The following is a 26733-nucleotide window of genomic DNA, read 5'->3' on the forward strand; positions in this document are numbered from 1 at the left end:
TAACCGTATCCTGGGCTAGCTGGTCTCCCAGGAGGGAGGAAGGCTCGGTCGGCAGCTCAAGGGCACCCCTCTTCGCCCTTCGTGCGCTTTGCATCGCTCCTGCCCTCTGAGTGCTCCTATCTGGATGGCTGCTCCCGACACCTGTGTCAGACATGGTAGCCTCCACTTCTGATGCCCTCCTCACTTGTGTTGCCATAGCTCATCACCCTCTTCCTCGTGCCCTAAGCACACCCTCCCTTGCCTCCGGCTTTCCCATGCCAGCAATGCCTTTCTTGATGGGCTCACCCCTGGGTGAGAGGCAGGAGAGGCAGGGTCACACCTGCAGGCCTGCTCTTTTTCTGTAGCCATGGAAATCAGAGTCGTGACCAATTGAGGAATGAGAATTTGAGCAATTGCCAAAGAAATAAGTCATTGATTATAAGGAGCGCAGCCCATGAACTCACTGAAGGGGGGGTAAAAGCTCAGTTATGAGCTTATCCTTGGGGCATGCCAGCATTGCGGCTGGCCATGGGGCTCTGTCCTGTGTAATAACCCCAAGGGCTTTTTCTCCCCATAACTGTGTGAGTAGCTATGTAAATCTCTGCTCTCCGTTAGCTCCTGCCCTCAGCACTCCCTGAAAGTTGCCCAAAAATTCCATCTCGGTGTAATGTAGGATACGCTCCAGCCTGCCCAGAGAACATCTGGTATCCGTGCATTGGATGATATTAATCATAGCATAAACTCAGCCAAGTGTTAAGCAGCATAGCCCTCCCACCTCCCTGCTTTTAAATGAAGGTTATTTTCAACGTTCCAACAATAAAATCAACCTAGCAGCCCGGGCAAGTGGTGATCTGGCAAGAACAACTGCTGTGTGGGCTGAAGGGATGAACAGCACTCTCAAATGGTCCAAGAAAGCATGTGGTCCAATGACTTTTTAAAATCCCTGCGGTGTTTGAGCTATTTCCTAATATTCCTAGTCATCTAAATCCACTAAGATTTCTCCTTCACGGAAGCTGCATGGGCAACTGCTTGCTCTGCCCGAGTATTTTGTGTCGAGTGGAGGCTGTTGTTATTTAGGGTCCAAATTCTGCTCCGTGTTTCCAGGAAGGTAACAACAATCCTCCCTCGCCCCTCTTAGCTGTAGACATCAAAGTGCTTCACAAAGGGGGAGAGATGTTATTTCTGTTTTACAGATGAAGAAGCAGAGTTGGAGAGCAGGTTACTGCAGTGTTGGGCTATTGAGGCGAATGCTCACTCTGAGGGTGCTGGAGTTACTGGTCCTTGGACTCCTGGTCCATTTAGTGGCTTCCTTAAGAGCTGGGGCCAACAGAAGCTTCGAGTCTAAATAGGATGGGCATAGCTATGTTGTTATTTGCATTTTCCTGGGGACTTGAAGCAGCGTACATGTCAGACCGTGGGCAAACGTGCATCAGCATCTGATGGATATTAAAGTTGTCCCCAAATGAGAAATTGGCTTTAACTGATTTGCCCAAAGTTACCTAGGAAGTTTGTGGCTGAGTTGAAGAAAAAAAAAATTAAAAACGTGCCTCAAGTGCAATCAGCTCCTTCACTGCTGAGTGTGCCGTGCGTTCAGGGGAGGCAGCCCCAGCGAGCGGCTGTACGGGAGGGACCAGGGGTTATCATCCTGCTCCCCCCTGGGAGACACCCCCGTGCTTTTCACTGTGGTTAGGAGGGAGGCAAAGCGTCAGGGGGGCTTTGCTGAAGAACATGTTGTTGATTTTTATAAGAGAAGTTGAAGACAAGTTTGCAGAAGTCTGGGGAGACTCCGACAGGGCTGTGGCTGCCCGGGAGCCCTGGGTGCCAGCTGGCGCGGCAGGTCAGACAGGGCACAAACCGGCGCGTTTTCTGGGTGAGCAAGCAGCTGGCAAGCAAACGCTGGAGCACCTCTGGCTGCCTTTGGCCCTGGGCAGCGTCCACAGTGCTGCATGTAATCCTTGGCTGAGCGAGCGTCTCTGCTGGAGCTCTCCCCAGCCGTGGGGGGCGAAGGGCTGTGGAAAGTTGGTCTCCGCAGCCGTGCACGCGGGAATTGCGGCGCGGGAGAGGTGGAGCGCTTGTGATGAGATGACTGAGGGCAAAGGAAGTTGAAGGATGGGGAGGAAAAAATATAGCAGTGGCTTAGTACGGGGGAGGATCCAAGGAAAAATACCATGGGCATGATGCAGGCATCAGCACCGGAAAATGCTTTGTCAGGGCCCGGGCCCTCGTGCCTGCTTATTTCTGCCGGGCGCCAAACCCGAGGCTCCCGGGGCAGCGTTTCAGTGCTCGGACCCGGAGCAGCTGGGCAGCGGGAGAGAGGGAGTCACAGTGGCCGGCGCACTGAGCGAGTCCTGGCTAAAACGACCTGCCGCTGTGTCTTCTCCTGCTCAGTGGGGTCTCTGAGATTTGGGAAGCCTGTGGAGGATGTGGCACTTGCATCCCCTTAGTTCCTATTGCTTAGCTGGCTTTTACTGTGACAAACTTTATGTCAGGTCTCTGCCAGTCTCTGTTTTCTCTTCTTGGTGGGGCAGGATGGTGCCAAGGGGCTGAGCAGCTCCGGGGGGGGGGGGGGGGTGCCCGTCCTCCAGAGCTTTTCTTAATCAGGCTATGGACAACCAACCCATCTCCTCTTGTCCCGTGGCGCTGCAGCGAAGCCCTCAAACCACACCGCAGAGCCACGCAGGAGGCACGGGAGCGGCTGGCGGCATTTCTGCTGATCTACCTGTAGCATTTGCTAGCAGAGCTCCAGGGTGAAGAGGAGCTGGAGCTCCTCTCCTTCGTGTGTGGGAGGAGATGTTCAGTCAGCGAGAGGCTGTTGGTGCCGGGGTTTGGTGCCCAGCGGTGGGTGCTCTTCCTGCGGTGGCTGTGGGATACCAGCTTCCCAGTCACTCGGAGACGCCTTTGCGCAGCTCCCGTACCGCTGCGTCCCGCAGCACGTCTGCCGCTGGAAAGGGAACCCGGGATCCTGGTGGTCCCAGCTGAGTGTGAAGATGCTGTTTGCACATCTGCAGAGGTGCTCGTTGAATTTGTGAGCCCCAGGCCAGGCGGAGGGGCCAGGCGTGGCTGTCAGCAGGCCACACGGGCAGTGCAAACGGCACGAAGTGGCTGCTGCAGCCTCTGGCTGCCTTGCAGATGTGCGCCCGTGCCCACCAGCTCTGTCTGCTGCCTCAGAGATGCTCTTGCATTTATTCCACTGGGGAACATATTTCTCTAGCATCGGGGGGAACTCGCGTGCCCGTGTAAAGGGTAGTACTTCAGGAAGCCTGGCAGCCCATGGCTGGCTCCCTCTGGAGCCGGTCTCTGATCTGGAAGCTGGCTGCTCAGAAGTCGTTTTTGAGAGATGTGGTTGGGAAGGAGCCTCCTGGCATTTGATGGCTTCTCTTGTCCTGATCATGAGGACTGGAAAACTCATCTCCTGAGTATTCCATGAGCATGGATGGTTGGTGTACGGCGTCAGGCAAACAAGGTGGGGGGGGAATTCTCTGCCCTGCCATTTTCAAGTATTTTTTTGCCTTGGTGTGGGAAGCCTCCCCCAAAGGCAGCCTCCTCCTCTTCCCTGATAGCTTTGGAGTAAAAGCTGGGACTGAGCCTTCAGTGCTGAACTGGGAGATGGTGATGTCTCCTGAGCCAGTAGGTCAGGACAGAGCGTGGGTGACAACGGCAGTAGGGACAGTAGTACGAAAAGGAGAAAGTGGCGGGGCTGTAGTGACTCATAGGGTCTTTGTGGGTTAGGGGAGATCTAGGCTCGTCTTATCCCTCTTAGCACTTCGGCCTGTGCTGGATGGGCGCTGTGAGTTGGAGCTACTGATTATAGCAAAGGGAAGAGTCGTCCACTGCTAGCAGAAGAGCACGATGATTTCCTGGCTAAGCTGCAGGGCTCCGTGGGACGCGTCGCTTCCAGCCCGCACGCTGCCCTGGGTGACTGGGAGAAATCACTGAGCCTCTCTGCGCCTGCGACCCCACCCCGCAAAACAGAAAGCAAACACACAAAAAAAGGGGGGGGGAGGTATAATGCTCAGGTTTAGGTGGCTGGCAGGGGAGCTGCGCATCCAGCCGCTGCTCCGCGCTCCGCGTGGGAAGGGCAGGGCGCGCGTGGGAGCGCCGCGCCGGGGCTCCGCAGGCGGCGCCCGCGCCTCCCCCCGCGCCGCGGGAGCCGCTCCGCTGAGCTGCGCTGCTTTTCTTTTTAATTGGCTCTTTTGAACCCGTCCCCGGCCGGCCCCTTCCCTGCGCTCAGCCAGTTCCGCTTCGCTATCTGCACCCCGGGCAGCGCGTGTCCCTGCGCGCGCCGCGCACCTCCGCCCGCCGGCGGTGCTGAGCCGCCGCGGGGCCGCGGAGCCGCCGCCGGGGTGAGTGGAGCCGCCGCGGCCTGCGCGGGGCCTGCGCCGGCTCCGCGGGGGGGGGGCGCGGCGGTCCCGCGGGTGGGTGCGCGCGGGGCGCGGGCGCCGCGCTGCGAGGGGCCGGGCGCGGCGGGGAGGGGGAGAGCGCCGTGTGCTCCGCGCTGTCGTAAACGTCCGGCCGGCTGAGCCAAGCGCGTTGAGCTCTGCTCGCCCCTCTGCTGTCTCGGGACCGCTGCACGAGCAGTTCTGCGTTCGGTCGGGACGGGAGGCGTGCGGCTCCGCCGGCGGCTGCCCTCACCTTTATCTGGCAATCTCGCTTGCAAAGGTTCAGAGCGAGGGGCTGTGTTTCCTGGAGGCGGGGGGGCGAGGGGGAGGCAGCCAGGTCGTGCCTTGCTTCAAACCTGCGTGTTTTTCTTTAAACTGCGGTCTCACATCTCAGTTTTATACCTTCTCTCCGCTGCTGCGTTGCCGTTTCAGAGCGTTATAGCGATGAAAACTCTTGGAGCTGGGGAGTGGGAGGGCTTTTTTTTTCCCCTTTCCCTTTTTTTTTATTTTTTGTTTTAACAACAGCTCCTTATTCTTCCCTTGCCGCTTGGGACAGCTGATTGCAGAGCGATCATGGACGCCTGGGAACTTGCATGCTTAAGTGACACAATGGGAAACCTCTTGACTTGCTGAGTGCACAGTTTTTCTCAGCTTTCTTAGGCAGCCGGAGGAGGAAGAGGGGGTGTCCCTGGCAGGCACACAGACATCCTTGCAGTTCAAAGCAGCGTGGGGCGTGCGCTTGCGGGAAATGCTTTTTCCCAGTTGCACCCGAATGATGTTGTCACCTGGCACCTTTACACCCAGCTGTAGGTTTGCAAAGCGTGCTGCGAGCTGCAGCGCGTTTGTCCTGCTCGGAGGCAGCATCTGCACTGAGAAGGCTTTGTGCCAGAAAATTTCTGACCTTTCTTTTTAAATCTCTCCCTTGTGCAACCGCACTGCATTCAGGGAAGAAGCATCCGGGGTGGATCTGGCCTGATGGATTCGGTGCCATCCTCATCCTCCAAGACTGTCTCACCCTTTGTGAAGGATGCTGCCTTCCTCCTCGCAGGCTGAGCCAGCAGCTGGGCTTGTAACTGGGCCATTGTAGCTGCCGGGGTGACATAGTTTCCAGCTATACACTAGACTGTCTATATAAGGTTTTTCAGAGATTAGGGCCAGAGGGCACTGACAGATATCTCATCTGACCTTCCATAAGTCACAGGCCATTGCGTCTCACCCACAAACCCCTCTTTGAGCCCAGTGACTTACGAACGAAACGTTAATTCCTTGGTGAGCTCAGCGGCTGTGTGCCGTGGGTGCGGAGCTGGGCTTGTCACTGGTTTCTAGGACGGACTCCCATGAGTGTGAGGACAGGAAGCCCAGGAGCATCGTGCTGCAGCAGCAGGCGTGTTTCAAGCTAAATATCCTGGTGTTCAGCGAGTTGCCTAACTTTGTTTAGCTCTCCGCTGTTGCGCTGCCGCAGATGCTGTGCGAGGCAGAGGAAGCAGGCTGAGGGCTGATGGTGTAGCTCTAGCATTTGAAGACAGATTTTATGCAGCTGTTGGAGACTTACCAGCTGGGCGCCTTGTGCCTCCGCTGGGCTGATGACTTTTGGGTTGCTTGAGTCAGTTTTCCGGTGAGATATGTGAGCCTAGATCGGGTGATGAGAGGTTTGCATACGCAGGCACCGCTTGATCGAGCTGGTGGTTTTAAGAGAAACGATGGCTGAGGCGCTGCCTTGTAAAAGCAGGAGCTGCCAGCTTTAGGCTTTGCCTCCTAAGTGGTTACATGTGACTCCAAAAGTGTCCTCGCACCGTCCAGGTGTGATTTTCCAGATTGGGGGATTATTAAAATACAGCGTGCATGAGGAGTACAGGCATTCGGGTTGTGTCTGCCCCGCTGACAGCCTTATTGTAATGACATCTTAAGTACAGTTAAGGGCATGTCAGGGGTAGCAAAAGATGTCTGGAGTGCATAATAGCTCAAGCCCAACTATATCCTAGCCGTAGCTCATGTTTTGCTGATGAAGCCAGGTCTAATCGCTTGGTGGCTAATAGCGTGGCAGTTCCTGGACTCCTCTCCGAGGGGAATCCAGACTTCCCCTCTCGGAGCACAATGGAATTTTTATAGGCTGCGGTTTTAAATGCTGTGATTTCCTTATGCCTGTGACGCCACATCCAGCCCTGTCAAAGATACTCTGGGGCCAGGTGAAGCACTTGTTGGAGGTTTTGAGTCCTGTACAATGCATCCGAGCTTCGTTCTGGTGCGCTTGCAACCCTTCAAGTGAGGCCGAACTGGGCAAGGGAAAGGCAGCGCTCCTGGATGTTGTGATTTGTGCAAGGCGCTTAATAAACCTGCGCTTTAATTCACTGTTCTCTAAAATTTGATAGGTTCTCTGCTGAGAGGTGCGTGGTTAGTGTAACTCGTTCATTGAAATATAATAACAAAAACTTGGTGGAAAGAGCGTATGTTGAAAATATGGCTCAGCAGAGCCCCTCCAGAAATCCCATTTGGAGTGGACATGTGGCTAGTGACATTTTGAGGTAATTGGACCACATGGAGCAGGGGGTGGTGGGGAAGGAGCAATTGCAGAGGGGCCAGGCTTGCAAATCGCATTTGTCGCAGGGGCATAGTTGTGCTTGGTTGCACTGAATGCTGCTCCATAATGCATGCGGATAAGTAGAGCACTTGGACATGTGCCCAGGTGCCGGTTGTGAGATGAATGCAAAGACGGTTCGTCCACATCCGTAGCACATGTGAATGCCATCTGCTCCCCAGCAGCATCTCTGGCTTGCAGGTAGGTTGGTGGTGCTGGGAGAGGCGCTTTGCTGATGCTCTCATGCCAGTGTGTGTCTTGGTTTCTACTGGAAATTCTCAAACGTGCTCAAAGGCTGGCGAGTCTTTCGCCACCCCCGCACAAGCGGCCTCCTGCGTGCCCTGGGAACGCTGCAGGCTTGCAAGCGGGATCGTCGTTTCTCACAAGTCGGAGGCTCTTGGGAACAGCCGCGCGGGAAGTTGCTTTCCCCATGGCCTGCTGTCGTGAGAGGGCTCAGGATCCTGCACGCAGAGATAGGTCTCCTCCTGAAACCACTACCTGTCATCCCCATCCTGTTTGTAGAAAGAGGCAGAGCTCTATGGTTAGGGCCGTGAAGCTCGCCAGCTCTTCCGGCTCGCGCTGTCCCGTGACCTTTGTGATCTGCGACACAGCCCCAAAATGCCAGGCAGGGTCGCTGGGGCTCCTTGCCGCCTCCACCTGCTGGAAGTGCGTCCGGTTCCTTCCTGCGGTCCTTCACGGTGAGTCACAGACTTCTACGGCCGGCGGCGGAGTCTCTGAGATGCGGTAAGGGAGAAGCATCGCCTGGGATGAAGTTTGGTAGTGGCCCTCTCTCCACTCAGTGATAAATAAGGTCAGAAACGATGCTGAGGTCTGGCTGGTCTGGAGGTACTCCAGGCCCATCAGCCGTTGCCAGGCTGAGGTGGCCAAGTCCCACCAGCGTGTCCCACTGCAGAAGTGCTGCTGTGGGTCTGTTGCCTTTACCCAGCTGTCTGTTTTCACAAACTCATGGAATAGTGATTTATATTTCTGGTTTTGGGGCCTCTCCCAAACTCAGTTAACACTTCCCGTTGGATTCACAGCTTGCTAGAGTGGCTCCAGCAGACTGGGATTGCACAAGCCACGTTTTCTTAGGGAACCGGATTAAGTCCTGTTCTTCTTTGCTCAATAGGGCTGTGAGTCGCATGAAGTCTCTCTTTGTCCTCCACGTTATTTCTGGCCCAGCTGCAACACATTAACCCTTTCTAATCCCGGCGTAACACAATCCCGTTGATGAATGGCCTTTTGCTAGGCAACGGGGGCCTTTCCGAGCCGCCGCTGCTGCTTCTGGTTTGCCCATCTGTGATAGCAGGAGGCCGGCCTGGCTCACCGCCCTTCCCCTGCTGAGCACGGAGGCCGAACCGGCAAAAGCTCGAAGCCGGAGCAGGCGACAGCCGTGGTCGCAGGCTGCGTGGGACGGGGACGCTGGGCACGCCGGTCCTGGCCGCGTGTTGCTTTGTGCTGAGCTCCCTTGGCTGCTTCTGCGTCCCTGTTCCCCCACTCCTTTTCTTTGCTGCGGGTCGGAGGCGTTTGCCACCGCTTTCCTGGAAGAGAGGCCCCGTCCCCTGCTGCTAGCCGCTAACCCCGGCTCGTCCCCGCTTGCGTGGCCGTCACTCGTTTCCTGCCAGCCCGGCCTCTGCCCGGAGACCCTCTCCCCGGGGGCAGCCGGTGCCGGGAACTCGGCGCCTGGGCTCTTTTCCTAGGGCGCTGTGGCGAAGCGGCTTTCCCACAACGGGGGCGAGCGGGAGGCGGCCGGCGTGCCCGCTCCGGGCGGAGGGAGGCCGAGCAGCCTCCCGGATGGACGGGCGGGAGGGCAGAGCCCGTTCGGTTCGGTACGTTGTGCAACGGCCAAGCGGGAGCCGAGGTGATCCTGTGGCTGGGCCCTGGGGCTTGTGCCAGCAGACACAAGACTTGGAGCCTTTTTATTTTATTATATTTTTAATTTTTTCTTCCGCTGTGACATGTTGTGGTGTCACCTTGGACAACTCATCTGCGTCGCTCCCCTCGGGCTCTGCTTTGCTGATTTATTTATCCCAAAGACAAAGCGCAGCAGGGACCATCCCTGTCCACTTGCGAGCCCGCCCTGGGGAGGCCTCGACGTCCCCTGGGCTCTCAGAGCTGCCGCTGGCACCTCGAGGCGAGGAAGAGCCCGGGCTGCGGGTGCTGGGGGGACTCCGAGGGCAGCGCGCGAGGCACCGCTCTTGCTCCCGCGCTTCGCCCCCCCTCGCCCATCCTGACCTGTCGCCGTCGAGGCCGAGCACCTCCGCCGGAGGAGGCCGTGCCAGCGGTGGGTTGCTATTAATTAAGCTCCAGGAGTCAGCGTAGCATCTCGGCGGTCTGAATGGAGCTGGAGCAAAGCGGGTTTCCTTCTTTTCAAGGTTAGGGTGTCCTAAATTTTTTTTTTTTTAAAGAAAAAAACAGAGCAATTTATAGCTTTAAAAGGAGAAGCGCACAAAGGACGGAGAAAGGCTCTTTGCACGTAGCATACACAGCTACGTAGCCGTCGCATGGCCAGTCCCGCGCGTGCAGGAGGGCAGCGCAGCTCCGCTCCCGGCACTGTAGCGAGCGTGCTGCGGTGGAAGGGCTGCGTGGGCAGTGCTGGCGCGGCGGGAGCGTTCGTAGAGGAAGCAGCCGTCGTACCTTGGAAACGAGCAGTTCTTAACGTGCTAGCGATTGCCGCGGCTTTTCCCATGCCGCGATGCTCCGGCTCGGCCAGCTGGTGTTTCGCTGCCGCCGCACGCCTTGCCGGGCGTGAGCTGCTGCCCAGCAAAGGGGCAATCTTGAGCTTTCTGAGAAAGCCTGTTTCAGCTGGCGTTTCTGCGTGCTCCCGAAACCGGGGCTGCTGCTGTGCTTTGTGCCGTGCGGCGCTCGCCGGGAGACAGCGGCGGGGTGGCTTGTCCAAGGCCCATCAGTGGCAGGGCAGGGAGAGAAGTGGGTAACAGTCTAAAGAAGAGACGGCCCTTTGGGGTGAAACAGAGTTTAAAGTGCTTCGGCAGGCGTGGAGATGACCCATGTATCTGGATGCTTCGCTACATGCCCTCCCTCCCCCCTCCAGAATGTGATTAATTTTACAAAATGCATCTGTCCATCCATCATGTCCCCTCTGCCGAGCGCCTGCTGAAGTGGTCGTGACCACACCACTTTCTGGGTGTTTTTATGCAAACCACGTCTCCTTGCCCGCGTTGCCTTTGAGGAGGTGCTGGTGGCAAGGAGAAGCCGGCGGTGACGAAGCAGCGCTGAGCCGCTGCGCGGCGATGGGTGCGAGACGCGGGCCGCCCTCGGCCGAGGGCAGCGGAAGGTCTCTGCTTCCTCCGAGTCCTGTGCGGGACGAGCACGCGGGGGCTCGTACGCCGCCTGCTTCCCCCCAGCCTTGCTCGGGAGAGCTGAGAGCGGCCGGGGGGAGCTGCGCTCGCTGCAGAGGTGTCACCAAGCCCCGCTGAGCAAAGTCCGTTCCAATCCGCGACGTGCTAGGAGCTTCCTAGAAGATGCCAAGTGCCCTTTGCTCTTGTCCAAATCGGCACGTTGGTGGCCAAACGGGCGCCCCTGCAAGGAGGAGACGTCGGGAGACATTTTTTCGGTGCCTTCTCCATATACACCTGGCCCTGACGTGGTTTCCTAGCCAAGCCTGTTCCCCTCGGGAACGATGGGCTGCTCGAACGCAGCAAGGCTCCTGCTGCATCCCCTGCCCGAGCGAGCAGATGCAGCAGCTCTCCTGCCACCGGAGAAACGCGCCGGGAGCGAGGCCGCGGCCCCTCCGGAGGGGATGACTCATGGCCGGGACGCGGTGCCAGCTGGGCGCACTGACTGATGGCAGGACAGGAAATAATTCCTTCCTTCCTTCCTCCCTTCCGTCTATCCGTCCGGGGCCTGCTCCTGACGACATATATAACATGTATTTGTCAAGCCAGCCACGATTCAGTGAGGCGGTCAGCTTCTGGCGCCTGCACCCAGCCAGCACACAGCGGTGCTTGATGCTCGTCGTCCCTGCGCTACCTCGGGGTGGGTGCTGTAGGCAGGTGTCCTTGTCCCTTTTTGGGACGTGGCAGGCACAGAGCTGGGAAGGCTCATGGGGCGCTCACGCAAGCTTGTGCGGATGGCCCTGTGCGGTGGGTTTATGTACCTGAGGAGGAAGGGACCGTGGTGGTCCACATGGAGACCTCCTGGGTGGACTTCCCTGATGGTCACTCAGGTGCAATTACAGCAGGACTAGGAAAATGTTGGGGCTTGTTTTCAGCATCGCCAGCAATAGGGAATCCATTTCTGCTAGAAGCGATGTGGTGATGTTTGATCACCTTCAGTATTAAAAAATTAAATTTTGGTCTGGTCTGCAAGATAATCTCTTGTTTCCTCCGTCATGCTGCCTTCCTTCAAGTTTAGTAGTGTTTTACCCAGGTCTCTGGCTATGCTTTTTCCTCTGCTATTGATCCAAGTTTATAAATATAGCTGGCAGGCCCGCCAAGGTGGCTGAGTGGCTGCTGCATCCATGGAAGTCATTGGAGACTTGCAGGTGGTCACCGTTGCTCCTCTATTAAAACATTAAAAATGATTTACTAAGCCCTAACACTGCACTTCAAACTGGTGATCAGCAGACTGGAAACTGCTTTTCAGCATTCCTGCAAGCAAAAATGTCCTGCTAGTTCTCCCTGCAGACCTGGGATCTAGTGTTTTCTTAGAGGGACTCCCAGCGAGCTGGGCAGCCTGGGGTGAAACATCTTTGTTCACAGCCACGCAGGTCTCCTTCGCAGGCTGATGAGTCCTGATAAAGCTGTCTTCATTTGCAGATCTCGGCTATTACTCAAAGTTGGGGAAATATGATTGCAATTAGTGTGTGCTCGCTGAGAGACAGAGCATTGCCCAGCGTAGGAGAGCCAGCTGCACTGCTGAGCTCTGGCGGTCCTGTCGTAGCTGGCGGCCAGCCCTGCTACCAGGCAGTCTTTTGGTGCGAGATAAAGAAAAATGGTTTTGATTTCCCCAGAAAATCACGGTATTATGCAACAGGCTAGTAACAGTCGCTGATGATCTTGTAGCTGCTTCTGAGCCTTTCTTGAGGATCAGCATGGGACCAGCTTCTCTATCCTGCAAGATCTTTGAGCTGATGCTGGGGCTGGTTCCCACTGCCTTGCAGCCTGTGCAGTGTGGCAGGGAAATATGGACCCGTTTTTCATGTGAAGATGTCAAATGAGAACTGGACTTGTAGTTGGTTAAAATCCATTGGTACTGCTTCCAGCAGCAAAAGGGCCTCACCAGAATTGCTCCTAACCCTGTTTTTTGTTGTTTTTTTGTTTTTGTTTTTAAGAGAAGAACAATGCCTTTGTGATTAAAAACTCTTAACTGGGGATTTGGATTCAGTTCTTGGCTCTGTTGTAAGTTTGCTGTGTGACCCTGGGCAAGTCACTTAACCCGCCTGTTGTTCATCTGCAAAATAGGGATAAGGCGGCTTCCTTCCTCCAGTAATCTGTCCTGCCTGTTTGGACACCGAGCTCTCAAAGTCAGAAATACACATTTACAGAAGCAAGTACGACTGGGCCCTGCTCTTGTTTCAGGAATAGAAAGGTGCTCCTGTAATAACAAATCCCGGAGGTGGCTATTGTCACTGTGCAAGGAGCTCCTCTGCCTGAGCAGCCTGGAAACCACTAGATCCTTCGTCATGAAAGGCTGTGAAAGCCTCATGTCTTTTCTTCTTTTTTTTTTGAGTCAAAGGATGTCATTTTATTGTCTTTCTGAACTGTTCATCTACATCCCTCCCTGCCCCCCACCTTGGGTTGTTTCTCTAGGTGGGAAGGTTGAGATGGGTGAAGTCAAAGCACTGAGCCGACACACACTATTTTCTAGGAGTTTATATGAAAAACAACTTCCACAGCCCATGAGCTCCCATCAGCAAAATCCTGCTTCAGAGGTCTTTGCCAAGCTTCACTGATTGAAGAGGAGAACTTTTCTGTAGGTTTTTTTTTCCCCTCGCAAACAAGACTAAAAAAACCCCAACTGTTTCTATGTGGAGAAGTAGAAAAACAGCAAGGAGGAAGTAGGCTTTGGTTTCAAGCGGCTGAACGCGCCGTGCTGCCCTGTGCGCCCGCATGGGGTGAGCGCTTACTCCTGTTCACGCGAGCTCTGCGTTAGTTCAGGTATCGAGCCCCGTGCTGGATGCGTCCCCGTCCCCTCCCTGCAGCACCGGGCACCTGTAGCGCCTGCAAGAAGCGAGAGACGCACTTGCACGTGCGCTTAGTTAGCAGCGTGGACCCGGTGTGCAATGTCGGCGTGCATCCGCGATACCTCCCTCATTTCCTGATCAAATCTTAAGACTGAGAGTGTGATGGAGCCTTATAAAGCCAGGCTCCGTCCCAGGGCAGACCCGCTCCCTGGCTGCCGGGCCCTGCTCCTGCCTTTTTACAAGCTAACGCAAGGCTGAAGTGACTTGCGTTAAAGCAGAACAGACCCAGCTGCTATTGGGCGAGCCCAGTTTGGCATCCAGCGTTGGATTTTCGTGCAGATTAGGGAGATTAAAACACTAATGCCCATTGATAGGGGTTAAAGCTTTATTAAGTCCTAAAAAGTGGTGTAATCCAGCAGAAAGCTCTGCACAGCTGCAGCGTAAGCAGATCGAGGCTGGATTTCCTGCCTTGGTGTGATGGTGGAGGTTTTGCCAAAGTTATTCGCAGCACTTGTTGAAGGGGGGGCACCAGCGCCTCTCCCAGCCGGTCCATCTAAGGGCCCTAATTTTCAGGGCAATCCATGCCAACCGTGCCAGGGGCTGCGGGCAGCGCAGGGGCCAGGCAGCTGAGCGGTATTAAAGTTGTGCCCGGCAAAGGCGCGTAGGGTGAAAGAAATGCAGCAGCTAATCCCAGACCTAACAGAGAGGAGGAAGGCAGCACCCACGCGAGAGCTTGCCGCGGCCGACAGCAGACAGCAGGCGTGCAAAGCCGCCGGTTCACCGGGTTTGGGCTGCTGAGTTGGCTTTTGTGCGAGCTTGCGTGCTGGCGAGTTTCCCGCGCTCGGCGGGGCTCCCCGCTGGGAGCAGGGAGGATGCAGCCCCCTTGTCTCCGTGTCCCATCCTCCAAAATCTGCCTGAAGACCTGCTGATCCTGATACCCGGGATGCTGATAACAAGTCTCTGGGCTTGCCCGATCTTTATCTGCTTTTACCTGCCCCCTTCCCGCCTGGTTTCAAGGCAGGGGGGATGTTCTGCCACTGCAAATGTTTTCTTGAGGAAAGGAGGGGGGCAAGTCCTAGCCAAGTACTCTGTGGGCAGTAGATGGCCCGCTGGAGGCTGTGCCTGTGAAATGGAGCCCCTTGTGTATTGAGGACTGAAAATGCAATCCCACTTAACCCTTTCATTGCCCTCGGCCCTGCCTCTAGCAACGTGCAGAGCTTCCCAAAACTGCAGGTACCTTTGTGGGGGGGGGGGGAAATCCTGGCATCACAGAATGGGTCAAACTAACAGGACAGGACTCAAGGTCCCAGAGAGGCAGCCTGGCTTTGCACAGGGGCTTTGAAATGGGGGAGCGCCTCGTCCGATGCTGTCGATGACCTCTGTGGCCGTAGCAAGCCGCCGCGGTGCGCGTGGCTTTCATCGAGGAGGCCCGAGCGGTGCTGAGAACGGCCGCACCGAAAGCAAGCTCCGACCCACCCTGGGCCCGACGGGGTCCTCGTGGGAGCTTGCTGGCTCTGGGCTCGCAGCGTGCCCTTTTCTGTCAGGGTGAGAGGGAGGTGGCTGCGAAGCTCTGCTTGTTTCAGGATATGAGACAGGGTTCGCAGAGGCAGATAACATCTTTCTTCAGATCAACTGACATAACTGGAAAAAGTGCGCAAGCCCTCGGTGTAGGCTTTGTGTCTGGTCCGTGTCTCGCAGCAAGGAGCTCTGAACCCCCAGAGCAGGGGTCTGTCCGCATGGTCGGCTTATCCCCAGGGGCAGCGACATCCATCCCTCTAAGGGGTCTTCAAGCAGCTGCAAGGAAAGTCCATGGCTGGCAGAGTTAGCTCTCGCCCGAGGCAGGCTTGCAACTCCACTGCGAGCATTTTAGGAAGCCTGAAAGCAAAATGCTGACAAGCTTCAGCCTAGAGCGCTCACGGGTGCCAAACCCCCGGGCTGACTGCCTGCAACTTGCATCTGCTGCTGCATCTCCAGAGCAGCCTCTGTCCTCCCTGGTGGGCCATGCCCAAGGACTGCAGCACCCGTTCAAGGTCTGACTGGCTGTGACACTTGCAGCTTTGCTCTTCCTCCGCGGAAATCTCCGCTGAGCGTGTTGATGCCCACCGGCAGGTCCTGTGCGGCCCACGGGAAGGTGGGTCTGGCTGCAGTCTCCATAGGGCTGTGCAGTTCAGAACACAGATCAGCGTCCGGGAGATAGGTGCAGGCCGAAGGATGGGGTGGGATGTGCTTCCGGCCTTCGCGTCCCAACCGCTTGGACCCTTTCATCTTCAGGAGCCTTCCCCCTCCAGGGCCAAACTCGGAGCAGATGGGACTATTGAAATCGCCCAGGAACGCAACCAGCTTCCTGGCACAAAAAGGGGCCCTTTGCGAGTGGGAGAGGCAGGCGGCAGCGCGGGGCCGCGCTCCCGGGGCGCGGCGGCAGCGGCCGGAGGGGGGGTCCCGGCCGGAGGGGGGGTCCCGGCCGCGGGTGCCCCGCGGGGAGCGGAGCGGGAGGGCGAGGGCGGCCGCGGCGGGGCCCCTTTAAGAAGATGTTTGCAGCCCGGCTGAGGCTAATCACCAGCAGCTCCGGCGCGGGGCGAGTGGAAGCAGCTCGCTGATCAGGGGGAGGAGGCGAGCGGGGCGAGCAGAGGCCGCCGGAGCCGCCGCGGGTGAGTTGCCGGTGCCCGGGGCGCTGCGCGGCGCCGCCCGGGACTTGCGGGCGGGCGGGGGCACCGCTCCCGCTGCCTTTCTTCTGCCGGGAAGGAGGGGGAGGGAAAAACACAAAAATGGGCCTTTTTGGAGGGAATTAGCTCCTGCGGCGCGGTGCTGCCCTGCCCCGCGCGCTGCTCTCGCCGTCGCGGGCGCCGCCGAGCCCGGGAGGTGCCCGGCTTTGTTCGGCCGCGCCGAGCCCGAGCGCCTTCCCGGCGGCAGCGAGACCCGGGCGGCTCCGGCGAGCGGCGGCTCCCCGAGCCCCGGCGGGGAAGGGGGAGCCCGCGCCCCCCCGCCGCAGGGCAGCAGCCCCCTGCGCGGCCCGGCCCGGGCTGGGTTGCTGTAACGCGGTGGTGTCAGGGAGCCCCTGGGTGCAATTGGCCTTTATGAAAAATAAAAATACGGATGTAAATTCCTCCTCGATGACTTGCTGCTCCTGCAGCTCCTGCTCCTGACGATGCCGGCAGGCCGCTGGCTTGCTTTTCTGCAGCTGGGGAAGCCTCCAGTAAACCAAGTCCTCCACGAGTGTGGAGGATTAAGGCCGGTTTTGAAGCAGGGCGCTGCTTTGCGTCTGGCGGGTGTCTGGGTGCTCAGGTGCGCTAGCAGCGAGGCTGGCCCTCAGGAGTGCCAGTCCTGCAGCTCATTTTTCGACCAACTTCATTTGAGCATCTTGCATTTCTCTTTGTTTTCAAAGCCTAAAGCTTGGCAGATGAGCAGTGAGGAGACTCACAGTGTGCTTTTCTCCTGCCTGGGGGCTGGGAAGGGCTTTTATGTCCCTGAATACAATGACCCGGGGCAGGGGGTGCTGGGAGGGAGCCCTCTCCCTGCAGTCCCAAGGAAATCAGCTTCATAAATCCTTGAAGTAACCTAGATGTAGCTACACCTCTGTCTGTCTGGTGGGAGCAAGGGATTTGCTAACCACGGATGTTTTTTTGCATGGCTGTTTGATGAAGTGGCTTTTTCTAGTACTCTTGTACAGGGGAGTTCACCTGGGACGTGGTTTTCCCCAGCAAGCCAGGGATGATACCAGGATGGTCTCATGCTCCACCTCTGACGGCAGCCGCTGGTAGAGGTAGACGTTAGCCTGTGTGCCCAAGGCTTGACCTTCAGCTTGCGGGACTGGAGGAGGCATGTCTTGGTGTTGTTTCTGATCTCCTCTCTCCTTTTAAAATCCCCCGGCAAACGGAAGAGGGTGATCCGTACAATAGCTCCTCCTTGAAGGTCTCTATAAATGGCTTCCTGTGCTGTTGTCTGTCAATGGAGCTGTTGCCTCCCGTGGTTTCAGAAACGGGCATGTACAGCTCTTCTCTGCACTGAAAGGGCTAGCACGTGTCTGAGCCCGGAAAGGGAGATTGTCGTCTTCTCCTGATACCCGATGCGCGCCAAGGGTTGGGAGGCTCCTGCGTAAGGTCTGAGGCTCTAGTTTGTGAATGCTTCGGGTGGTGCTTCAGTGCTGTTTGATTTGGCCTCCCCTCTTGCCTCTGTGAATTGGACTGGGATTAGAGCTGTGATGGGGAAACTGGCCTTGCATGCATTAAAAAAAAAAAAAATCCTGTAGCTGAAACACAGCTCAGGTCGGTCCATGCTTCACTCGCTGCACGTCCACCCAAACAGCTCTGCCCGAGTCCCAGCTCTGGGACTTGCGCTTACACCAGCACCAGCTGGCTTATCCTGACCTTAGGTTGCATGAAACATGGTCTGAGCCTGCCTCCGTGGCGCAGTCCGGTCAGTGCTGTGGCTCCCAGCACAAAACAGCCTTTCGCTGCCCGCCTCTCTGGCGATACGTGATGTTTTGCTCGCCGTTACTGACTGAGAGAGGTGATATGGCTGAAGCCAGAAATGAAGCTCAGCCTTGGAGCACCGGTGCTTGGGTCGTCCTCAACAGGCCGGCAGCAACCTTGACAAGCAGCAAGGTCTCTGCTCTCCTCTTCTCCGAACCTCTCTGCTTGATCAGAGTGGCTGCAGCAGTGCGAGGGTTAAGCCGCGAGGGGAAGCGGGAGGGCAGCCTGGGAAGCGGTTTGCAAAACTTCTGTCTCTTGTAAATGAAAGAGGGAGTGAGAGGTGAACTCCAAATGAGCGTTTCCGGACCCGGGAGGGGGAAGCACACGCGGAGAGTTGGGGCCATTCAGCCCAACGGTCTCTGTGCTCGGTGCGTGCCCTGCAGTTCGGTGCTCTGTCCGTGTGGGGTCTTGTATCGAAGCGCTTAGTGCAGAGCAGGACTAGCTTGCTCCTCTTCTGCCCAGATCGCTCTGAAAATGGATTGACCCCTAGGGAATGAAAGGCTTTGCACTGGGTGCTGCTCCAGAGCAATAAGTGCATTTTAAACGCTTTGTCTTAATCTGTGCTAATTGCCAAGTGTCAGGGAGCCCCAGAGTACAGCGGAGGGGGGTTCCTGGGTCTTGCATCAAGTGAGCTTCCTCTCCTTCCATGCCTGCTCCTCTGAGATGCCCTCGTAAGGGCCGCTTTGAAGGGGGGCAGCCTGCAGAGATGCACAGTGAAGCTTTTTGCTCTCTTCTTGCATGGGCAGGAGCCTCCTGGTCACCTCTCTGATGCCTCTTGGGTGGATTTGGCCTACTGAAGTGTAGTTTGGTGTCCTCTGCTGTTTCTAGGTCATGTCAGTTATCGCCCTGGTGAAAATCTGCAAGATGCGAAGGAAATTAGCCAGTGACTAGATGGTCTGGAGCTGGCAGCAAGCCCGAAACGGTAGCCAGGAGCAGAAAGGCTCCAGCTCAGAGCCTTGCTTCACCGGCTCCAAGTCAGATGACCGCAATCAAATAATAGAAATGTTTCTTAGTTACCGCTTTTTACTTCTGTGTTGGCAGTGGCTTCAGGAAGCCTGCGCGCCGGCTGAGCCCTGGCCACACTGACCCCCCTCGAGTTTCCCAGGACCCCCAGGGTCAGACCGAGCTGTTCCCCTGTACCCGCACATCCCCATCGGAGCCGGAATGGATCTGCTGCGTTCAGTGCCGCATGATCCCTGTAATGTCCGGCTGGGGAGCTGAGCGTGTGCCGGTGAAGCGTGAGCTGCTCACGCCTCAACCCTTGGCTTTCTGCCTTACTGCCTTACTGAAGAAGGCGGCGGTAGTGGCTGGGCCACGCTGGGTGTCTGTCCAGCCCCAGCTTTGTTGCCTCCCTCCCAACTCCTGGTGTCCCCTCGCAGCCTTGTGAGCAGCTCCACGGTTGGCTCCATCACTGTAACTCCCATCTGGGAGGCAGAAAGACTTGAGTCGCGTACGGGGCAGGATTCACGAGGTCCCTGTCCGGGAGGGCTCTGGGACACAAGTGCTGGACGTGTGCTCCAAGCCTTCCCTCTCGTCCCCGTCGCAGCGCCCAGGGCATGGTGGAGCGGTGCTGTGGCCTCTCGGAGAGCTCGGGAGGATTTGATGCCCGTTCTGATGCTCGGGGAAAGGTAGGCGCCTCTCTGGGGTTCCTGCAAAACAGCCATGCCCCTGTGCTTGGAGGATGCCTGAGGTCTCGACAGCGGACTGGCTGCGAGTTTGGCATGAGATGTGGAAAGGACCTGGAAGCTGCCTCTACTGCAGTCTTGCCAGCCTGCTGTAGCTAGCTGGGAGCTATAAATTCTCTCTTTGGTTCTAAAAACATCTCTGTTACACCCAACAGTCATAATTTTGTAGGATTGTTGCTCCCAGTAATTGAAAGGTTAGTTGGTCTGCAATGCTCTCTTGAAAACATCTGTGGATGCTCAACTGTCTGGGAAGCTGTTATGTTTTCATGCCCTCGACTGACTGATACGCTGTTGTTTGCTGCTATGAATCTTCTCTCCGCCATAGCATGAACCCATCCAACAAATCTGGAAGCCAGTGATGTTTTCAGTCTAGCACAAAGCGCTGTGTGGAGGGAAGGGGGAACTGTGCCCACGTCAGAAATCTGTGCAGCATGTTTATCTTCTGGGCACTCGTAGCTCAGCAGAACTGAATGCAAAATCTCCAAAAAGTAACTAAGGGCTTAAATACGGGGAGAGGTAGTGGCAGTTTTTGGAGGGAGAGTGCCTCTCCCTGCTGATGTGCAAGGAGAAGGGAGCGGGTCTGATCTCGTGCGAGCTGGTGCAAGCATTCAAAAACAGCACAGGGCTCGGTGCCGCCCCACCAGAGCCGGCTCCCAGAATCGCTCTGCTTTCCTGCTCAGGGCCTTTGTCTTTCTGAAGCGTTTGTACCTGCCTGTCCATCCCAGGTGCAAGCCTCTGGGGCTGCTGAGTGGTAGATCACGGTTTTACAAGTCAAGACTGGGAAATTCTGGTAGCCTGGGAGCGGAAGGGCTTGGGCACCTACTGCAAAGCAAGGCTGAGGGCCATAACTGTCACAGCAGAAGCTGCTGCCAGCCCCAAACGTGCGTCGTAATTCTTCCGGCTGCTTGGCAAGCCGTAGCTGCTCCCTGGATCTGAAGGAAGTTCCTGTGTGATTTACTCTGCAAGCATTAGCGTTTCTCTGGCCGTTGCACATGCAAACGGGTACAGTGTGGCAGCGGGCAGTTGTGAAGCTGGAAGGATGCAGCACGCTTCGATGGCAAAGGTGCATCTCCTGGCTGTCTTGGTTTCTCTGCACAGTTGCCAAGTGCCAGCTATTGCCCGTGCCTGGGCAAGCTCTGTCCTCCCCAACAGCCGGCATCCGACTCGCCGCTGTGTCTCTGGAGCCGAGCACACGGATCCTGCAGCCTGGCAGCGACTCGGGATACCTGGGGTATTCCCAGCTCTGCCTCTGAAAAGGTCATTTATACCTCCAAATTGGAGGTCCTGGCATCTTATAATATCCTTTCCCAAATCTTCGAAGAGGCCATCAGCCCGGGGTGAGCTGTTTTGGGTGTTGGGCTCGTGGAAGCCCGCAGTACACAGCCTGCCTTTGCCGGCCGCAGCTGACCCAGTCAGCTCGTGGGCTGCGAACAGTGCGGCATCTGTCCAGCTTCTCCAGGCCCTCGCTTCTCCAGCTGCGTCTCCCGGGAGGCTTTTCGCGAAGCCCGGCCCGCAGCCGCCCGTGCGTGGGGATGGGCTCGCTGGCTCCAGCTCTGCCCCGCGGGGCTGGCGGCGCGGGTGGGTCTCCTGGGCGGGCTCCCCGGGGCTCCCCTCCCCGAGGTGAGCCTTTCATCTGGGGCTCGGCAGATGTTGGCTTTGGCTCGCGTCTGACGTGCATTAATTATCGCGCCGCATGCCAGAGTCTTTGGCAGAATAAACTTCGGAGCAGCTGTCCTAAGTCGTGCTGGAGCCTGTGCTGGAGCCTTTGGTTTGTGCATTCTCGGTGCAGCACTGCGGGATGGTCTCTGCATCTCCAAGGTCCACGTGGAGAAGTTTAACCTGGCAGAGGGCAGAGCAGGTCTCTCGCACATGAGCACACGTTGCCACGTGCCTCGTGTTTATCCAGGGACGCGTGTCAGGGTGGAAGCCAAGGAGCCCGCGCGAGGCTGTGGTCTCTGGCACCTCCGTCCCTGTTTTGCGACGTGGGTGGCTCCCGTCTTGCCAGCATGTTGGTACGACTGTCCCAAGGGCATCCCGCAGCCACCCTCAACGCGGGGAAGCACGGGGAGGCTGCGTTACGGCGGCACTGCGTTTCGCTGCTCTTTGCTGACTGGGACCGGTGCGGCTCACAGCTATGCAATGGCCCCTGTGCAAATATGAAGCAATGGCATTTGAGGTCTGATCCTGCTGCTGGTAGGGAGTTAGTGGCCATCCGGAGTTTTTTACAGTACTGTATGGTTATTAATTCATCCCCTCTTGCAGCACTCTGGAGGTGCTGGATCGGCAGTGCTGGCACAGAAAGTGCCGCCGCTTTGGCACGGTCCCCGCGGAGAATGCGACAGTTCACGCGAGTACAGGATACCCCGGCAGCACGTCCCTGGGGCAGCCGCTGCTTCTGCTCCGATTTCCTTCTGGGATCTTTCCATTTTAGACGAGTGTCTGCCGAGAGCAGTCCCTGCCGCGGGCTGCAGAGCGGTCCTGCGGCTCGGCCGCATCCCGCCTCTGCTGTCACAAACCCATCGGATCGCCCTGGGATGCTCGAGTCCTTCCCAGCTAACAAAGACCATCTCTTCCTGGGCTGCTGCCTCGATGCTGCTCATAGTGCTGGGAAGCTAAAAGGAAAGGCGGTGAATATTTTGGTTGCAGTATGTGAGTTTGCTGTGTAAAGGGCAGTAGACTGCTCTGCACCCCTGTTGTCATGCCGATCCCCCTCGTTACAACATGGTTGTCTTTTTTTCCAGACAAGAGCCAGCGCTGAGTGAGGTGCTGGGAGAACTTGTCCTTTATATCACTTTTTCCTGTCGGCCAGCCGAATCCGTGTGGGCCGTGCTGCTGGCTCGGCTGCGGTGCTGTGGCCTCGCTGGCAGCGCGTCGGCGCGTGCCGTGGTGGCACACCCGTGCCCAACCGCTCCTCACGTCCCGCAGCTTTTAGGTTGCCGAGGGCTCCGAGTCGTGAGCCCTCCTTGCTGCGCCAGGGGAGACATCGCATGGCTTGGCCACGCGTGCCCGTGCATGGAGAGAGCATCGGGCTCGTTTGCCCGTCGCAGCTAATCGGCAGAGCTCCGTAGACGAGGAAAGCAGGGAGAGGCTGGGGACGGCCCTCGTGTTTATTGCACGTGGAGAGTGGCTTTCTGCTCCAGTTTCATTTCTCTGCACATGCTGCTGGACCTTAGCTGAGCCAAATCTCCCAGGCTGCTGTCTTGTCCCACATGGCCTGTGGCTCTCTTCCACCGGCGCAAGCGGTTCCCACGCGCTGCCTCGTCCCAGTCACTGGGGTCAGTCCTACCTGCTTCAGGGTGTATGTAGATTTTGGTGCTCTCCCTTTGCGCCTGCAGTGGTTAAACCGTTGCATAACCTGATGCTTCTGCTGGCGATGACATACTTTCCGTGTGATTTATTTTTTCTAGTGGTATGTAGGAATTTTTTCCGCTTTTGGCCTTGCTGTTTTGAAACGGTACTAATTCGGGATCTATGGAAAGACCTCTGGCATGCCGGACCTATAATCTTTTCAAGGAGCAACGCAGCAGCCAGCAGTGTGTTGCCAGCTGTGCAAGAGCCTGAATTCATGTGTGTCTGGTACAAAGCTCGGGAGGAGCACGTTGCTACCGTGTGCGTCAAATATGGCTTGTTTGCTCGCTAGTGGATCACTGCGTAATGCTGATCTAGAGAGCCCAGGAGTGGTGGTTGGAAAGAAGTGTTCAAAGTGACCCGACAGTCCTTAAGATGAATTCTGGTTGGGTTGGCCTCCGTTTGAGTGTGCTGAAGTGCGCTGTGTTTGCAGGAAGTGAGTGCTTCCTACTTGCAGATCCTTGCAGGCTCCAGGCTGACACGGCTTCCAAGGCTCTTGCCGGTCACCAGTGGAGAAGGGATGACGTGTTTGTGCTTGGAGGTAGCCCCTTTAGACCAGCTGCACTCCTACACACAAATCCCTTTGGAGGGAAGGAGAGGAAAACATGTAGCACCTCATAAAAGGCCAAAAATAACAGTGGAGTTAGGCAAACAAGCAAGGAGCTAAGGTCTGTGTTCCTACTTTCAGGAATGTAATGAGGACCTATGAAGCTTTGCAAAAAGCTTTAAAGTAGAGTTTGCTCAGACTGGTGGATCCAAGGGCTTGGGCACTGATCAGCAAGCAGCTTGCAGAGGTAAGGTTTTTGAGTGCATTTTCCTAAAACCTTAGCTGCTTCTCTCTCAGTGCTTGCATTAGAGGAGCTCGTCTCATAGCTCCACCACTAATGCCTGCATTAGAGGAGCATGTCTCATAGCTCCACCAAGGAACCGGCTGGGACGTTGGCTGAGTTTGTGCGTGCTCTGCGTTGAGATGTCTCCTGTTTGTCTCTGTAGCAGCAGAGCGAAGCAGCCTGAGCGCAGAGGTGCTGTGCCTAGGTGTGATCCAGTGGTACTGCTCGGTAATAACTGCAGGTCTTCCTTCCGGGTAGCAGATGCTTCTGCCTCTGTTGCCTGTGTGAGTGGGTGATTCCTAACTCTTTAAGAAGGTGCTAAATGAGGCAGGTAGCTCCGCAGATACCTGCCTTCTCAACGGTAGCAGTGCCCAAGCGCTGTGCGAACCTGCAAACTCCGTAGCCACCTTGCACATGGGACACAAGTGCCCTGGCTCTTTGGAAAATCAAAGGGCTTGGTTTCCCCTGACAGGTATCAGCAGTATCGCAAAAGCTTCGTTACTGTATAGGTGTTAAATGATGTAGCCCCTTCTGTTTTTGTGGATGTGCCATTTTTCAGTTTTCAGTAGGGTTATGTAGGACAACAGCAAGAGCTGGAGGTGAGCTGAGGACAGCAGCCCCTCTCCGTTGTTTCAGCTGAAGCTAGAAGGGGACATGTGTCAGATGCAGAGGACTTTTGTGTCTGACAGAAAGCCACCCAGTTCCCTGAAATGTGGCCGCAAGGCATTTGTGCCAGCAATTGGTATAGCGTTGTAATTATAGTGGTAGGGAGCAGCGGGCAGATTGGTGTAGGTATGCAGGCCTTTAATAGCAGCATCTGTGCAGAGGCCGGCTTGGCTGAAAGCCTTCGTCATGCTTGCAGAAAAAACTCCTGGACTTGGGCTGAGGAGTTTCTTGGCGTGGGGAGCTGCTCCTCTCTCTGGGGCGATGCATCTGCTAATTGTGCGATCGGCCGAGGCGAGGGTGGGACGGGCTCCCCGCGGAGGTGTCCGGCTGATACGGACCAAGCTGCAGGGCTGAATCCTTCCGATGTGCTCAGCTCAAGCAGACTCTGCAATGCATGCAGAGAGCAGGAAAAACCAAGTTGTGGAATCCCAAATTTGAGGTAATTGCAGGCAGAGGAAGATCTTGCGTGCCTGTCCCCTCTTGGCCTTCCGGCGCACATTGGCTGTTGTTACTAGCAGCGATACAGCATGTGCTTTATTCCCGCTTCGGATGTGACAGGCAGCTCCTTTCATTCCCTGCCAGGAGGAGCATCGCCCCGCGCTCGGCAGTCGTGCCGTGCTGCATGCTGCCCCTGACTGCTCTGTTTGCCTTCGCAGGTCCCGAGGCAGTTCCCAGCTACGCGCCCAGCATGACGGACGCTCCTAGAGATGCCGGCCTCAAACAGGCAGCGCCGACGCGGCCGGAGAAGCCTGCTGCAGACTTCGGCTATGTGGGGATAGATGCCATCCTGGAGCAGATGAGGAGGAAAGCGATGAAGCAGGGGTTCGAGTTCAACATCATGGTTGTCGGTGAGTTCTCCCTCGTGTGTCCCGAGCCAGCTGCCTGCAAACATGTTCAATAAGTTGTTTATTTTATTCTTCTGTGACAATGTTTGGCCTCCTCGGGAACAGCAGTTAGGGCAAAAGCTCCAGCATTGAAGCTTTGGAGTCAGCAAATCCTGCTTCCAGGGGGCTGGGTTGAATTCGGCTATCACTCAAGCTTAGCAGTTGGAGGAGGCCTGTCGCTCGGCGTGGTGGTGTGCACCTTCCCACGTGCTGTTAGGACTATTGGTGCGCGCTGCTGTTGGAGCCCTGATCTCTGCTGGTGTTTCCACCGATTTGGCTGAGATTCCTGCTCATGCATTTGCTCATGTTTGCAAGGAGCCTGGTGCAGTGTCGGGTAGTGCAAACGCTGCCCAGCCGCAGCTCCGTTAGTACACGGCAGTGCTTCTAGCTGGTTCCCAGTGTCTGTTCCCGCTCTCCGAGTTGCGTGGCAATGCATGAAACGCTTGCTAATAGTTGTTGGGTTTGAGGGGTGACAAGGTAGGGGGAGCGAAAAACTTTCTAAGCAAGTGAGGAAAAGCCACGTGTGATTTACTGGTGCGAATGAAGAACGCCCAGGTGGGTCTGGCTGGCTTCGGCATCGCAACGGTGCCTTTGGGGATCCGAAACAGCGCCAGGGGGAAGCAGAGCGTCCCGCAGGTTTGCTACATGTTAGGAAGGAGGGCTGGAGGACAGGTTCGCTTCACATTAAAAGTGGTTGTACCATCAAGTCACCAGTGAAATGCACCCTTGTGTATGCCCAGACACGTGGGCATACGCTGCGGGAGGCTGCGCCGGAGGGAAAAATTTGAAATAACAACTGCTGAGAAAACAAACGAGCCTCTTCTGCTTTCCTCCCGCTATCAGTGCGGCTGTTGGGAAATGTTCCTGGCGTGCGGTTGGCGCGGGTCTGCTGGAGCTGGCGCGTGCTGCCCGGTGGGGAGGCCGCACAGGGCAGCCTCTCGCTGCAGCTCTGCAGGCCTCCGCCGGCCCTGGCACCAGGGAGCCGCGGTGGGATAAGAAGTGTAAAACCTGTGGCAGGGGCTCCTTCCACCTCGCTTGCTCGTGTGATGAGTTGCGTAGGGCTGCAGCTGCCCTGGAGGCAGAGGTGCCCGTGGGCTAGGAGCCTCCACAAAAAAGCTCCGGGGAGCCGGAGTTACAGGAGGGCCTAATCCAAAGAATTTGCTAATTCTGGAGATTAAAAAAAAATGACTGCCCTGTAGCTTCCCATCAGGCTCTGCTGATGCCCTGCGTTTTCCCTTTCTGTTTTTTATACATAAATTGGTCTCTGATATGAGGTCAAGTCTCCACAGGACTCAAGCGAGGGGATTACTGCAAACCAGGCCACTGCAGAACCAGTTCTTGCAAGTCCCTCTGGCTCTTTCTTTTTACAAATCCGGCTTTTTGCAGCCAGTTTAGCTGCCCTCCCTGGGGAGGAGGGTTACAGCGTTATTCTTAAGAGTCTGCAGATGAAATCGCATGAACTAACCCCCCCGCCCCGTTGCTATAGCAGATGGGGCGTCCAGCTGCCTCCTCTGGGCCATCCTGGGCTCGCAGCTCTAGGGTTTCCCCGTGCATCCTCCCCTTCCCTCCGAGAGCCGTTTGCGCTGGGAAGGCGCCTCCGCGCCCTGCTCTGCGGATGACGAGGGCTGCTCCGAAAGGGCCCGGCTTCGCCTTGGCAAGGCGCTGTGTGTGGTATGCGAGCCCGTGCTTCGCAGCGGCTGGAAAACATTGCTCTCCCTTGGCAGCCTCCGGGCTGACTGTTTACAGCCTGGGGAATTCATGGCAGCATAAACA

At 56.7% G+C, this 26733-nt stretch overlaps 1 protein-coding gene across 7 annotated transcripts in view; it reads left to right on the forward strand.

Moving 5' to 3' along the window:
• SEPTIN9 (septin 9) overlaps positions 1 to 26733 on the forward strand; it is a 167754-nt gene that overhangs the window by 119704 nt on the left and 21317 nt on the right. For all 7 annotated transcript variants that reach the window (XM_064522526.1, XM_026103885.2, XM_026103888.2 and 4 more), the window contains one exon: positions 24733 to 24924. In XM_064522526.1, coding sequence (XP_064378596.1) covers positions 24733 to 24924 — 192 coding nt within the window. The remainder of the gene's footprint in view (positions 1 to 24732; positions 24925 to 26733) is intronic.

The sequence above is a fragment of the Dromaius novaehollandiae genome, chromosome 18 (genome assembly GCF_036370855.1).
Source record: "Dromaius novaehollandiae isolate bDroNov1 chromosome 18, bDroNov1.hap1, whole genome shotgun sequence".
Taxonomy (NCBI): Eukaryota; Metazoa; Chordata; class Aves; order Casuariiformes; family Dromaiidae; genus Dromaius; species Dromaius novaehollandiae.